The following is a 16,721-nucleotide window of genomic DNA, read 5'->3' as shown; positions in this document are numbered from 1 at the left end:
CCCTATTCAGCTACCCCCTGGGAGGAGTGTCAGGCTCACCAGCTTGTGGCCAAACCCTTTCCACAGTTCCTGGTCTGTACCAGGACTGACACGGAGACTCTTGCCACCACCAAACCACTTTTCTTTGTGGAACGTATTGAGGGCAAGTTTAGTGAAGTTGAGTCATTAAGCAAGATAAGATTTGCCTCTCTCCTTACAACGACAACTTCTGCCACTCAGTCGGCCTCCCTCTGTGCCTGCAACTGTTTAGGAGACATCCCTGTGGCTATCGCTCCTCACAAGTCACTCAATATGACACAGGGTATAATTTTCCGTGGAGACTTTCTCCTCCAGTTGGATGATGAACTTAGGGCTAATCTAGATCGATGTGGCGTTCATTTCATCCAGCGTGTCCATAGAGGCCCTAAGGACCATTGTGTAGACACTGGCGCTTTCATAGTGGCACTTGAGGGGGATACAATGCTCCGAGGGCCCCGAAGCCATTCACTCTCTGTCCAATCCCGACATCGCTGCCACCTATTCCCTTACTGTTAAAGCCTCCTCCCTCTCTCTGAGCGAGAAGAAGCAGCGCAAGTCAAAGGACGAGGCTTCCCCAGCTTCCTAGGGGCTCCGCCTCCTCCTACTCATCTCAAATCAGACCCTGCTTTTATGGATGTCACCCGATCCTCGTCGGTGACGACCACTGACAGAGTGACTTGACCTCCCCTCAGCTTCTTTAAGTCTCACCTGCACTCTCTACACGCGATAATCCAGTGGAATTGCAACGGATGTTATCGACCCCTACCGGAAATACATTCCGTCTTGCTCTTCAAGAAATGCACTTCCGTGATAATCACACTCCAATATTTTGTGATTATTGGGCGTTCTCTCGAAATTGTGCCGGCCCTGGGATAGCGTCTGGAGGGGTCTGCACTTTGGTTCGCGCCAGTGTTACTAGTGACTGGACTCCCCTTCCAACCATCCTGGAAGCAATCGTGGTTAAAGTGGAAAAGACTCTGCCAATCGTCGATTGCAATGCCTACCTCCCTCCAGGTAGGCCATTTTCTGACGTTGAACTGGCTACCTCAACACAGCAACTCCCGTCTGCATATCTCTTCCTTGGAGACTTCAATGGGGGAGTGTCACTTTCACGGGTAGGGATCTTCTAATTGACCAACTTATTACAGAGTTTGATTTGTGTCTCCTCAATGACTGTTCCCCTACCTACTTCAGTGCCACTCATGGCACCTTTACAGCTATCGATCTCATGATCTCCTCCCCTGCTCTCGTGACTTCTCTACATTGGTCATCCCATGATGATCTTTGTGACAGTGACTACTTTCCGGTGATTCCATCATTCCCCTGACGCCGCCACGCAGACAGGCCCCCACGGTGGGCATTCCACAGGTACAATTGGCCTTTATATACGTCTGCTGTGCACTTCGACACCTTTCTCTCGAACTGCATTGATGCGGTCGTGCAGGACATCTCTGCCACTATTCTTCATGCCTCCGGCACTGCTGTCGCCCTATCCACAGGTCCCCCTCATAGTCGACCGGTACCGTGATGGACCAAGGACATTGGAGTCGCTGTCCAGGACCCCCGACAGGCACTGCAGTGATTTAAAAAGACATTCATCAAAGACCAACTTCACTTTTAAGTGTCTCCGTGATAAGGCTCGTTACCTTATAAACAGAGTAAAAAGGAATGCTGGGAGCACTATGTTTCCTTCCTCGGGACGTATGCAACTTCAACACAGATTTGGTCCAAGCTCTGTAGCCTGAGCCACCAGTGACAGTCAACTGTCCCGGACCTTGTCCTCCAAGGTGCCCTGTGACTGATCCATTGGTCCCTGCAGAACACCTCGTGACACATTTTGTGACAGCATCAGCGTCCTCTTCCTATCCCACTACCTTCCTCCGGCAGAAACGCCGATTGAACAGACCTCCCCTCTGTTTCAGCCCTCACCAAGCTGAACCCTATAATGAACCCTTCACTGAATGGGAATTCTTGCAGGCTCTTTCCTCTTCACCTGACACGGCGCCACAACCAGATGATCCAACACTTGCACGTTATGCAGAGGCAACATCTACTCAGGGTCTTCAACCGCATTCAGCTCGTGGGTGCCTTCCCCTCGCAATGGCGAAACAGTATAGTTACCCCCTTCCTTAAGCCTTGGAAGAGCCCAGCGTCTCTCGACAACTACCTCTCGATTAGCCTGAAGAACATACTTTGTAAACTACTTGAGAGGATGGTTAGCTTCCGATTATGTGCGTTACTCGAATTTGGGGCCTTTTGTCCACGTATCAATGTGGCTTCTGGGAAGGATGATCTCCAATTGACCATTTACTCAAACTGGGAACTGGAATCCGACAGGCTTTTACTAGCCGCCAGCAAATGGTTGCAGTCTTTTTGACCTACATAAAGCATATAACATTCAAGCTACCCTACACGACTGAGGCTTTCGCGGCCCCCTTCTGCTTTTTATCTGCGAGTTTTTATCCCACTGGCTCTTCCGGCTTCAAGTTATCACTTCACTCAGCACCCCTCACATTCATGATAATGGAATCCCACAGGGTTCTGTATTAAGTGTCACACTCTTCCTCGTAGCCATCAGTGAACTTCTAACTGCTGTTGGGCCGCTGGTTACCCCGGCATTGTATGTTGATTTTTGCATCTGGTGCCGCTCCCACTCAGTAGCATCTGCTGAGCGCCGGCTCCAAGGCGCCATCTGACGGGCCTCTGCGTGAGCTGTCTCCCATGGCTTCCAGTTTTCTCCCTCCAAAACGCGGTTTATGCGTTGTTGTCGTCGACCCACGGTACACCCCGGTCCAGAACTTTATTTAGGCGAGCTGCTGCTAGATGTTGTAGCACAGTCCCGTTTCTTGGGCCTATTTTTGAAAAAAAGCTGATATGGCTACCCCATATTCACTACCTGAAGACTACATGTATGCAGAAGCTTAATGCTCTCTGCCTCACGGCCCACACATCTTTGGGTGCTGACTGTGCTATTCTACTCCATCTTTACCATGCTCTGGTCTTGTCCAGACTAGATTATGGTAGCCAGGTTTATGGTTCAGCGGCTCCTTCCACTCTGAAAATACTTTCACCTGTTCACCATTGTCAGGTGTGTCTGGCTGTTGGTGACTTTCACACTAGTCCCATTCACAGTCTCCTCACAGAAGTAGGGATTCCCCCTCTACAATTACGATGAAGCCAACTGGTTTCTTACACAATCGCCATTCACAGATTCTCTGACCATCCCATGTACCCTGTCCTCTTTGGAAACGAGGGATGTCTCCCTCCCGATCACTGCCCATGGGTTGGATTGCTGGTTGGAATGGGCCTCACTTCCCTCTGTCGGGATCTCCATCTCCACTCACTGGAATGCACCCTGTGTATTTCCTCGCACACACCTCCTTGGATGATGCCTAGACCACGGATTAGAACCGATCTGTTCTAAAGTCATAAGGTCTCTGTCGCCCCTATGGTCTTCTGGTCTCTTGTACGTTTCATCCTTGAAGAGATCCAAGGTGCTACCATCTTCTACACTGATGGTTCTAAGACGTTAGATAATGCAGGATACGCATTCACGTCTGCTACTGACTTAGAACACCATTTATTGCCAGGATCATGCAGTGTGTTCACAGCAGAGCTGTTAGCCATTAATAGGGCCCTCCAATTTTTTACTGAAGCCTTCCTCCACAGTGTTTTAATATGTACTAACTCAATGACAGCTTGCAGGCAATCGACTGATGCTACTCTAGTCATCCTTTGGTCTCTGCTATCCATGGCCGTCTCTCTGCCCTTGGCTGTGTCGCCTACTCACTTGTCTTTCTCTGGTTCCCAAGTCATGTGGATATCCCAAGGGAATGAACTGACTGACCGTTTGGCAAGAGAAGCTGTTACTTACCCTCCCCATTCCCTTTCATGATTCTACCTGCTGATATGCAAATCTACGTCAGAGCTCTCTTTGCCCAAAACTGAAATGACATCTGGTGCGCTACTGCTCCCAGTAATAAACTCTGCACAATCAAGGAGACTGCTGTGGTTTGGCGTTCTCCCTTCCATTCCTCTCGGAAGGACTACATTGTCTTATGCTGTCTACACATTGGTCGTACCAGACTCACCCATTGTTTCCATCTGCACAACGAGCCACCCACACAATGGGGCTGTGGAGCCAGACTGACAGTATCCCATATATTGTGAATGTCCCCTTCTTTTGGTACTGAGTATAGTTTTCCAGAGTCCTTCATCATCATTTCCTTGGGCCTTTATCCCACTTCAATGTCGGGTCGGCCCTGTAACTATGGATTTGGCGATATTAGTGGCAGAGGGTGGCCGGGTGCCCTTCCTGTCGCCACCCCATAACCCCCGGGATGGAATCAGTGTACCCCAGCTGCCTGCATCTAGTGTAAGTCATGAACTAGTGTGAACGTTTTCAAATGTCTGCGAGTGGTGTAACTGAGGCAAGACATGGGGACCAGGCCAGTATTCACCTAGTGGGATGTGGATAACCGCCTAAAAACAACATCCAGTGTGATTGGCACACCGGCCCTCGTCGGTAATCCGCCAGGCAGATTCGATCCGGGGGCAGCGCGCCTATACGAGTCCAGGAAGCAGCGCATTAGCACCCTCAACTAACCTGGCGGGTCGTCTTCCAGAGTCATTAATTTTAATATTAGCATATTCACGGATGGTTGAATTGGTCCTCAGTTTCCTCCGATAAAGCGGTTTATATTTCCAGATATTAGGTTTTGCTTTACTCCTGGAGCAGGGGCAGGGTGGTTGTGGTTGGGCCTCTCTTTATGTTTTCGCGATCTCTGACCTCATGACCACTCCCGCATGGAAAGACTGCTCTTTTTTGCCATGTTTTAGTATTCGTCTACCCTTTTATGCCTTCTACTGTGTGTTTCTTATCCCCCTCGTTTTATAGTTTGACTCCCCTGATTTGATCCGTCCACTTTTAGCGGTCCCTCTCTCCTCCATGAGTAACTCTGGAATCGCGGAACTGATGACCTCGCCGTTTAGTCGCATAGCACCTCTCAGTCAATCAATCAATCTTGCTGCCTCAATAACCTCCCCATCGTCCACTGCCATGTACTGCCTCCCACGCGGTGCGTCCTTTATTGGGCCAAACACATGTAAGTAGGAAGGTACAAGATCTGGGCTGTAGGAAGAATAGCCGCATGAAGTTTTGTGAGCTCCACTCGGGTGCACAGACTTGTGTGAGGCCTTACGTTGTCACGGAAAAGGACAAGTTTGCATTGTTGAACACGGTGAAATCGTTTCTTCAATTTCCTGAGGGTATCACAGCACACTTTAGAGTTGATCGTTGTACATTGAGGGAGGAGATCAAACGGACTAACCCTTTCAGAGTCTGAGAAGACCGTCGTCATGATTTTACGGACTGAGGATGCAGTTTTGAACTTTTTCTTCGGAGGAGACGTGGTGTGGTGTGGTGTCGTTTTGTTTTCGGTTCGAAGTGGTGACCCATGTTTCATCGCCTGTTCGATGTTCGACAACAATGTGTCTGCACTACCAACAGAGAAGTCCTGTTGTGCAGCGAGATATTTGATTGAGATCCGTCGATCGCCTGGAATGAGAGTGTCCCATGTTCCAACAATGCAGGTGTCATAGCTGTGTGTAGCCTGCCAGCACGCAAGAGATCGGACAGGTCTGAGCGACCTTGTTGCGATGATGTCAGACACCTCGTCCAACGATTCACCCCGCCTTTGTTCACTGTCAGGTCTCCGTAGACATTCTGCAGGGACCTATTAATATTCGCTGTACACTGGTTTTCCACCAAAAGAAACACAGTGACAGCTCTCCGTCTGGAACGCACTTTCGTTATAGACGCCATTTTGAAGGCTACGAATAGCACCGCCACTTCTTTGAACTATGTGAAGCTATAGGAGCTTAAGAAGCTATAAGAAAGAATGACGGACTGATAAAAACAGTTTTAGAAGGTTATGTAGAAGGAAAAAGGAGGCGAGGAAGGAAGAGATTCCAGATACTGGATGACATACAGCAGCCTTTAGAAGCAAGCGATGGATCGCAGAAAATGGAGAGGCAAAGGACCTGCTAATATAGCAGATAACTGCTGATGATGATAGGAGCCACGATGTCCCACAGCAAATTCCGCCTTTTTTCAACCGAAATTGATCGAGAAAAAAATGTGTTGCATTATTTATTGAACGCACCTTGTAGTAAGCCGAATTTTAGCAAGTAACTTTATCTGATGTTGCTGTTATGTACCGTAATTTGCACAGAAATCAGGATGCTCACGTCTGTTAAGAAAAGTAGTCAATATATCAAATAATACTCGAGATTTGCGGTTTAATTGTACGGTAATAACCAAGGTCGCTGCGTCCCCTGCAACAAACTGGAATAGATTTTCGTGAAACAGAGTCATTTTTCGTACGAGGGACGAAATAACTGTAACAAGTTATTAAATCTTTGTTTGTCCATTCGGGGGAAACGCATGGAATCATTAATTTCTGTGCCCAAATTTCATTTAGCAGATTTTCGTGGGTGTATTTATCTCTCACTTGCAATAATTCCCTAGACCAGCGCCTCATTTTCTTTTTCTTTATACACTGCGGTAAAATACTGAATGAAATTCGTTATCTGTGCTGGTAACCAACAATACTTGTGTTAAAATATTGTACTTCGCGATATGGTAACTACACAGTGCGAGAGGTTTAGTTTGACAGACTCGGTTTGTACGTCTCTGCAATTGTTTGACGAACCTATGGAAAGCAAACACCGAACCTGACAAAAAAGTTTGATCGTTTACAGTGGCCTTAAACGGTCAATCTTTTTCGTCAGCCGTCAACCCAAATCTCTCTTAAACAAATCAAACCGTCTTTATTACACAAATTCGTCAAATAAAAGTGGCATATTGTAAAGTATTTTGACATATACGAAGTTTGACAAATTGTTTAATTGTCAACGGGGGCCTTATCGATGAACAGAGTATAGACGCCGCGCAGGAATATTTGTACCTAAATTCTGGCCAAAACTGTATAACTTTTCGCCGCGCGGGAATTGCCGAGCGGTCTGAGGGCGCTGCAGTCATGGACTGTGCGGCTGGTCCCGACGGAGGTTCGAGTCCTCCCTCGGGAATGGGTGTGTGTGTGTTAGGTAGTGTGTAAGCTTAGGGACTGATGACCTTAGCAGTTAAGTCCCATAAGATTTCACACACATTTGAACAATTTTTCTAAAACTTTTAGTTTACTGAACGATTGTTGCAAGTCACGGAAAAGTAACTGACCAACTACTGGGTTCATAATTCAATTTTCAGGGGCCTGAGATATGTCTTTTAACCCATAACAACAGATGAAGAAGATCTTTTTCTGTCAGGGAACATTTTTCTTGATTAAGGTATCAGCTTCATTCTAATTACTTTGTGGCTTCATTAAATGATTGTTTTAAACTGAATCAGATCAAAATGTAACAGCTTTTCTTTAAACTATGGGCTAATCTAATTACTTACATTTGTAACACAGTAACTACATTGAAAATATTACTACACAATATTTTAGTTCGTCTGTCATTTTTTTAGCGAGTTTGAATCTGTGTCATGGCTTGTCAGACCTATGCTAAAGTATAGTCATAATTGGTACAGTACTGAGAGCCAGTTGCAAAGATAAAAAAATCCTCAAATTTTCCCTACATAAATATAAGATTTATAAAAAAGTTACATAGTGTTTGTATTTATCTTATCAAAAAATCCGTATGTATTTCGATTACAAACGACTTTTGAACAAAATATGTGATCTTTATGACTCATGTAATCCTATGAAGCTTCATTTATTCAAATTTAGCGATCTTTTCAATCAATTATCAGTATTTTAATAAAAAATAAGGAAACGAAGTATTTAACATAACCATGATTCAATCGTTAAAGATGGTATAATAATGCTAAGAAGAAGGGAGATAATAATGGAATTGTTGTACAAAGATGAACTTGGTCGATATTTTCAGTCTTAAGTCCTGCTGCCTGGTGTACACAAGGCGAAACCTTTCGCTCTGAGCCGCGATTACATTAAGGCTGTCAGTGCTGTTGCTGCCGCTACAGATCAACTGATTTTTTACGAAAATTTTGGGGTCTCTCTAAGGTTAGCAATGAAGTAATTTTGGGGTATTTACAATTACAATTAAGTTAAAAGTGTACGGGAGTGCTTTACACGTTTAAAGCTATCAGAAGTAATTTTGGATTTAAGTACAAATACTCCACTGTGTGCCGTATCGCCGCATACTGCTTGCAGGGCGCTTGTGGCGCGAGCACACGGCAAGATGAGGCACTACTCGCTGTTCGAGGTCGTCGGTTTCGACTGTGTACGTGACGCCGGCAGCGCTCAGGCGGACCCTGACGTCTTCTGCTGAGTGGGGCGCCACGGCGATGACAGCGCCACGCTGCGGCGACGGCATGGACAACACCAGGACGCCACGGACGGAGTCCAGGGCTGATACCGCGGCCAGGCGGGCAGCGTCCTCCACGGGCGCCGTGCGCACCAGCAGGTACCTGCCAACACACCACATGCCACGTTCCTTCACAGACGTTCAGACACGTCACTGAAAGTGACCCCGGGAGAGTTCAAGCCGTCATAAAAGCGAAGGCAGGACGCACCTCTTATAAATTTCTACCAACAAGGGTGCGGATACTTTTGATCGGGTAGTGTATTACAGATCGTGCAGTAATTGAAAGGGAAATATCAGTGTTTACACTGACCACTTAACCAAGAAATAGAGACAATGGGGACAAACATAGATCAGGGGAATCAGTTTCTGGACGTGCCTTGTTTTCACATCAGAGAAAAATTCCTCTGTTATTACTTGGAGAACATCGTCCCTAATGCAGTTCGCTAACGCTCTTTCCGCGGCTGCAACGTAACGGTGCGGTGTGCACCACGGGGAGAAGTAATTACAGATTTTTGAAAAGAAAGTTCGGATCGGTATCACCACACACCTTAACACATTCATCCTACTGGGAGACGAGACGATCAGTTCCTTTTTCGTAGAGCGCGATCGGCCGCTGACGGATACACATCCGCATCCACTCTCGCATTTCCTCGACCGACTGAAACCGACGTCCAGGTATGCCTTTCTTCAGGTCGCCAAAGATGTGAAAATCACACGGTGAAGGATCCGGCCCATATGGAGGATGTTGGAGCGTTTCCCAGCCATATCGCTGAAACGTAGCCTTCGTCCGATTGTGGTCGGGCGACCGAGGAACCTGTTTCCATGTTTATCGATGGAGTCCGAGTAGCGAGCGGCCGAGGAATCGGGCCACGTCTGGTACACAGCTGTCTGAGGGGAAGTTGAATCTTAGGCGCTAGCTGTACAATACTATGGCCGCTAAATGAACACATTAGAGCACTCCGCCAACAACGGTCATAACAAAACAACTGCGTGCCGTTCCCCCATCACAGCGGTGACAGTATCGAAACGTAACAACAGTAGGGCCACCTGTAGCGCGGGCAGTGTATTATGGTGGGTGTTCCTTTTTTCATTTGACTGTCCCTTATACACTGAAGCGCCTAAGAAACTGGTATAGCATGCGTATTCAAACACAGGTATATGTAAACAGGAAGAATACGGCGCTGCGGTCGGCAACGCCTGTATAAAACAACAAGTGTCTGGCGGAATCGTTCGATCGGTTGAGTTTGAACGCGGTGTTACAGTCGGCGCACGAGCGATGGGACACAGCATCTCCGAGGTAGTGATGAAGTGGGGAATTTCTCGTACGACCATTTCACGAGTGTACCGTGAATATCAGAAATCTGGTAAACCATCAAATCTCCGACATCACCGCAGCCGAAAAAAGATCCTGCAAGAACGGAACAAACGACAACAAGAGAATCGTTCAGCGTGACAGAAATGCGACGCTTCCGCAAATTTCTGCAGATTTGAATGCTGGGCCATCAACAAGTGTTAGCGTGCGGACCATTCAACGAAACATAGTCGCCGGCCGTTGTGGCCGAGCGGTTCTAGGTGCTTCAGTCTGGAACCGCGCGACCGCTACGGTCTCAGGTTCGGATCCTGCCTCGGGTATGTACGTGTGTGATGTCCTTACGTTAGTTAGGTTTAAGTAGTTCTGAGTTCTAGGGGTCTGATGACCTCAGATGTTAAGTCCCATAGTACTCAGAGCCTCTTGAACCATTTGAAATATCGTCGATATTGGCTTTCGGAGCCGAAGGCACACTCGTGTACGACACAATCTTACGCCTCACTTGGGATCGTCAACATCGACATTGGACTGTTAATGACTGGAAAAATGTTGTCTGGTTGGACGAGTCCCGTTTCAGATTCTGGACGTGTACGGGTATGGAAACAGCCTCATGAATCCATGGATCCTGCATGTCAGCAGGGGACTGTTCAAGCTGGAGGAGGCTCTGTAATAGTGTGGGGCGTGTGCAGTTGGGGTGGTAACGGACCCTCTGATATGTCTAGTATGACCGCAACAGGTGACACGTACGTAAGCATCCTGTCTGATCTCCTGCATTCATTCATGTCCATTGTGCACTCCGACGGACTTGGGCAATTCCAGCAGAATTTATGGACAGCGATGCAGGATTCATGGTGTCAGTCCCCTCCAGCACTACTTCAGACATTAGTCGAGTACATGCCACGTCGTGCTGCGGCACTTCTGTGTGCTCGCGGGGGGCCCACACGAGATTAAGTGGGTGTACCAGTTTCTCTGGCTCTTCAGTGCATGTCTCACGCATACACCTTATATATATATTTCTTCCACATTTTGACTTTCCCTTCTTGGCTTAGTACCGACTCGACTTTTGATATTTACGTGGCTCCTACTTTTTTTCTCCAAAGGTCTCTGTAACTTTCCGACTGTCACATATTCTTCTATAGACTTTCATTAGTTCTCTTGCCTTTCCTGGTCAGTTTTTAGATGTCTGTATTCTCCTTTGGCCTGCATTATGTGCTCAATTTTTCAAATTTTCTCCTTTCCTCAGTTAGATTCAATATCTCATAAGTTATCCAAGGATTTCTACTCGCATTCTCTTATTGCGTAATTGTTCCTTTGCTGCCTTCACTATTTCATTTCTCAAAGCTACCCATTCGTCTTCTGTTGTATTTATTTCCACTCTTTCAGTCAGTTGTAACATAATACTTCCTCTGAATCTCTCAACCAGCTCTAAGTATTTCAATTTATCTGAGTCCCATCTCATTAACTGCTTTTTGAAACTTCTTCACTTTAAACCTGCAGTTCATAGCCAATAAATTGTGGTCAGGGTCCACATCTGCCCCTGGAAACATTTTGCAGTTTAAGACCTCTGTCTTAACAAAACATAATCATCTGAAACCTTCCGGCGCCATCAAGCGTCTTCCACGCATAAAACTTTCTTTTATGATTCATAAATCAAGCATTCGTAATAATTAAATTATGCTCTGTGCAAAATGCTGTAAGACGATTCGGCCTTTCATTCCTCAACTCCAACCTACGTTCTTTTTCTATTTTTCCTCTCCTATTCCATTGTCGACTTCCAATCACTCATCACAATTCTTCTTTAACAAACTGAATAAGTCCTTTTACCTCACTTCATATTTTTTTAAATATCTTCATCATCTGCGAAGGCACATAAATTTGCACTATTGTATTGTAGTGGGTATTGGTTTCGTGTCTGTCTTGCGTTTACTATGCTGTTCACAGTAACTCACCCACATTTCTATTTTTTATTCATTAACAGTTCTAACCATGAATTATCCTAATTTGATTAAGTATTTATAATCCTACAATCGCCTGACCAGAATCCTTCTTCGCTTTTTAAATTCTCTAACCTATCTACCCAATCAAGTGATTTAACATTCGATGCTCCGACCCGTACAAGGCCAATTTGGTTTTTCCTGATGACAACCTCTTACTGAGCAGTCACCGCCTGGAGATCGAAATGAATGGCTATTTGTACCCGGGGAATATTTTACCCAGGAAGATGCACTTATCATTAAGCCAAGAGGCTGCACGCCCTCGGGGAAAATAACAGCTGTAATTTTTCTTTGTTTTCAGGCGTTCGCAGTACCGACATAGCAAGGCCGTGTTGACTAATGTTACAAAGCCAAATCCAGACGGTTGCGCTGCAACTAGTGAATAGGCTGATGTCTGCCATCAGGTGCCAGTGAGTTACCCTGGCCTCTCCATAGATAACCCCCCCGCTGTGGTTGTGCTTACGGTACGGCTCTCTGTTGTAGAGGCACGCAAGCTACCCCACCTCGGCAAGGTTCATGGCTTAGTACATGGCTCATAAGGGCAACAGAGGGACGTAAATCTAATATTGGCACATTCCTTTCCTATGCTGTTCCTTCCTTATTTCACTTGAAGATTTGCTAGTCTGACGTCTGGCTTTTCCCGGAAACCGAGATGCTCTTCTTGAGCAGAATGCGTTTCTACAATCCCCTCTTTGTTTCACCTTGCGCCGTGGTCTGGAATAGCTTTAACCTTTAGTGATAGTCCTTAGTCCCCTCACTTTCTGTTTATATGAATTCCCAGGTTCGCCCTTCCCACCCCCCTCCCCCCCCCCCCCCCCCCCCGAGTACTGCAAGTGTAAACGCACAAGCGGTGATCTGTACCGCGCGCGGTCGATCAAGTATGTATTTACTTTGTCGTATCTCCCTTTAATTTCACCGTTGTTTGCGCGAACCGTCGCTGCATATTGACATAAGTGCAATGCACATAATTACGTAGTTGCTTCCTTTTGCTTTTCAAGGAACAGGGACCATATACATGATGAAGCTACACTTCAAATACTTCGTAAGCTATCTGAGGACGAAGATAAAAGGATATGCGATTTCACCGATGAGAGTGAAGGGGGGAAGAAAGTGTAAACACATAGCAACCCGGGGACTCAAGTAATGTCTGAAGTAATGCTGGAGGGAACTGACACCATGACTCCTGCAGCGTTGTCCATAAATACGTAAGAATACGACGGGGGTGGGGATCTCTTCTGAACATCACGTTGCAAGGTATCCCAGACGTATGCTCAATAATGAGCATGTCTGGAGAGTTTGGTGGGCAGCGGAAGTGTTTAACCTCAGAAGAGCGTTCCTGGAGCCACTCTGTGTGGTGTTGCATTGTCGTGCTGGAATTGTGCAAGTCCGTCGGAATGCACAATGGACATGAATGGATGTAGGTAATCAGAGAGGATGCTTACGTACGTGTCAACTGTCAGAGTCGTATCTAGACGTATCAGGAGCCCCACATCACTCCAACTGCACATGCCTCACACCATTACAGAGCCTCTGCAGCTTGAACAGTAGTCTGCTGACACGCATGGACCATGGGTTCATGAGGTTGTCTGCATACCCATGTACGTCCATCCGCTCGATCAATTTTAAACGAGACTCGTCCAACCAGGCAACATGTTTCTAGTCATCAATAGTCCAATGTCGGTGTTGACGGGTTCAGGTGAGGCGTAAAGCTTCGTGTCGTGCAGTCGTCAAGGTACACGAGGGGCCTCCTGCTCCGAAAGCCCATATCGATGATGGTTCGTTGAATGGTTAGCACGCTGACACTTGCTGATGGCTCAACATTGAAATCTACAGCAATTTGTGGAAGGGCTGCACTTGTGTCACGTTGAACGATTCTCTTCAGTAGTCGATGGTCCCATTGTTGTAGGATCTTTTTGTGGCCGCAGCGATGTCGGAGATTTGATGTTTCAACGGATTCCTGATACTCACGGTACACTCATACAGGGTGTTTCAAAAATGACCGGTATATTTGAAACGGCAATAAAAACTAAACGAGCAGGGATAGAAATACACCGTTTGTTGCAATATGCTTGGGACAACAGTACATTTTCAGGCGGACAAACTTTCGAAATTACAGTAGTTACAATTTTCAACAACAGATGGCGCTGCAAGTGATGTGAAAGATATAGAAGACAACGCAGTCTGTGGGTGCGCCATTCTGTACGTCGTCTTTCTGCTGTAAGCGTGTGCTGTTCACAACGTGCAAGTGTGCTGTAGACAACATGGTTTATTCCTTAGAACAGAGGATTTTTCTGGTGTTGGAATTCCACCGCCTAGAACACAGTGTTGTTGCAACAAGACGAAGTTTTCAACGGAGGTTTAATGTAACCAAAGGACCGAAAAGCGATACAATAAAGGATCTGTTTGAAAAATTTCAAAGGACTGGGAACGTGACGGATGAACGTGCTGGAAAGGTAGGGCGACCGCGTACGGCAACCACAGAGGGCAACGCGCAGCTAGTGGAGCAGGTGATCCAACAGCGGCCTCGGGTTTCCGTTCGCCGTGTTGCACCTGCGGTCCAAATGACGCCAACGTCCACGTATCGTCTCATGCGCCAGAGTTTACACCTCTATCCATACAAAATTCAAACGCGGCAACCCCTCAGCGCCGTTACCATTGCTGCACGAGAGACATTCGCTAACGATATAGTGCACAGGATTGATAACGGCGATATGCATGTGGGCAGCATTTGGTTTACTGACGAAGCTTATTTTTATCTGGACGGCTTCGTCAATAATCAGAACTGGCGCATATGGGGAACCGAAAAGCCCCATGTTGCAGTCCCATCGTCCCTGCATCCTCAAAAAGTACTGGTCTGGGCCGCCATTTCTTCCAAAGGAATCATTGGCCCATTTTTCAGATCCGAAACGATTACTGCATCACGCTATCTGGACATTCTTCGTGAATTTGTGGCGGTACAAACTGCCTTAGACGACACTGCGAACACCTCGTGGTTTATGCAAGATGGTGCCCGGCCACATCGCACGGTCGACGTCTTTAATTTCCTGAATGAATATTTCGATGATCGTGTGACTGCTTTGGGCTATCCGAAACATACAGGAGGCGGCGTGGATTGGCCTCCCTATTCGCCAGACATGAACCCCTGTGACTTCTTTCTGTGGGGACACTTGAAAGACCAGGTGTACCGCCAGAATCCAGAAACAATTGAACAGCTGAAGCAGTACATCTCATCTGCATGTGAAGCCATTCCGCCAGACACGTTGTCAAAGGTTTCGGGTAATTTCATTCAGAGACTACGCCATATTATTGCTACGCATGGTGGATATGCGGAAAATATCGTACTATAGAGTTTCTCAGACCGCAGCGCCATCTGTTGTTGAAAATTGTAACTACTGTAATTTCGAAAGTTTGTCTGCCTGAAAATGTACTGTTGCCCCAAGCATATTGCAACAAACGGTGTATTTCTATCGCTGCTCGTTTAGTTTTTATTGCCGTTCCAAATATACCGGTCATTTTTGAAACACTCTGTAAATGGTCGTACGGGAAATCCCTCACTTCATCGCTACCTCGGAGATGCTGTGCACCATCTCTCGTGCGCCGACTATAACACCACGTTCAAACTCACTTAAATCTTGATAACCTGACAGTGTAGCAGCAGTAACCTATATAACAACTGCGCCAGACCTTTGTCGTTCGATTCCCGGCGGGGTCAGGGATTTTCTCTGCCTCGTGATGACTGGGTGTTGTGTGATGTCCTTAGGTTAGTTAGGTTTAAGTAGTTCTAAGTTCTAGGGGACTGATGACCATAGATGTTAAGTCCCATAGTGCTCAGAGCCATTTGAACCATTTTTAAAGACCTTTGTCTTATAAAGGCATTGCCGACCGCAGCGCCGTATTCTACCTGTTTACATAACTCTGCATTTGAACACGCATGCCTATACCGGTTTCTTTGGGGCGCCAGATGTAATATAAAGCATAGTTACGTATTTATCTATCTTTATCCCCTAAACTCAACCAAAGTTAAATTTCATTTTTTCTGCGACGTTTAGTGTCGTCAAATTGTACTGACGTTATAAGTAGTAATAATTACAAAAGTGTACGGATGGTACCATTTTGGAAACGCGGCATGCAAATCCGCGCGCGGCAACTCTTGAGACAGTGACGCACGCTGTACTTGGAGGGTTAAGGCGGCGCGCAAGCACGGAAAGGGGTCTTGTTTTGGCTTTCGAGAAGAAAGTAGAGCGAACGCTAGTCAGTGAAGGAAGCCTGCGGTTGTCGGGGTCACGTTCTGGTTTCCACGCGCGAGATGGACGGGCTTCGCGGCAGGTAGTCTTGTAAGCGCCGCCGACCGGAACATAAACACGAGAGTGCACCATGCTGTTGCTGGCCGGACGCGTCGTGAAATAGGGTGTGTACAGCCACAACGTGTTGCAAGCTGTGCTCTTCCACTCGTCCCTGGCGTACGATTAACAGTGAAAACTCTCCAGATACTCAATTTCGAGTTAAGTTTCTTCAGGTTAATTGAACTTGGCGGTTAGATTGTCAAGTGTCAGAGATGAAATATAGGCCGTTATTTTGAGCTTTTGTGTGAAAGCGTGGAACGGCACGTAGCGCTTATGGGATGCATGGGTTACTAGCGTGCGCTTTGTGAGCACTGAGCCGGCCACTGTGACCGAGCGGTTCTAGGCGCTTCAGTCCAGAACCGTGCTGCTGCTACGGCCGCAGGTTCGAATCCTGCCTCGGGCATGGATGTGTGTGATGTCCGTGGGTTAGTTAGGTTTAGGTGGTTCTAAGTCTAGGGGACTGATGACCTCATATCTTAAATCCCATAGTGCTCAGAGCCATTTGAACCATTTTGTGAGCACTGAACTATAGATACTCGTTCCCTCTGTGTATTAATGAGGCATTAACCACTATGGTCGTGATTTGTTTAAGAGTTAATTTTTCAGCAGTTTGCATTCCTGTGCTGGAAAATACTGTGAATTCGTGTATAACTGGTTTGCCGTAGTACA

General features: G+C 46.6%; 1 protein-coding gene across 1 annotated transcript in view; it reads right to left on the bottom strand.

The window, feature by feature from the left end:
• Positions 1-16,721, bottom strand: part of LOC124612867 (carboxypeptidase B-like) — a 139,538-nt gene that overhangs the window by 79,600 nt on the left and 43,217 nt on the right. The window contains exon 2 of the mRNA XM_047141298.1: positions 8,297-8,509. Within this exon, the coding sequence (XP_046997254.1) occupies positions 8,297-8,509 (213 nt within the window). The remainder of the gene's footprint in view (positions 1-8,296; positions 8,510-16,721) is intronic.

The sequence above is a fragment of the Schistocerca americana genome, chromosome 4, assembly GCF_021461395.2.
Source record: "Schistocerca americana isolate TAMUIC-IGC-003095 chromosome 4, iqSchAmer2.1, whole genome shotgun sequence".
Lineage (NCBI taxonomy): Eukaryota > Metazoa > Arthropoda > Insecta > Orthoptera > Acrididae > Schistocerca > Schistocerca americana.
Note: the sequence above shows the minus strand (reverse complement) of the source record. Positions and strands in the feature narration are given on the sequence as shown.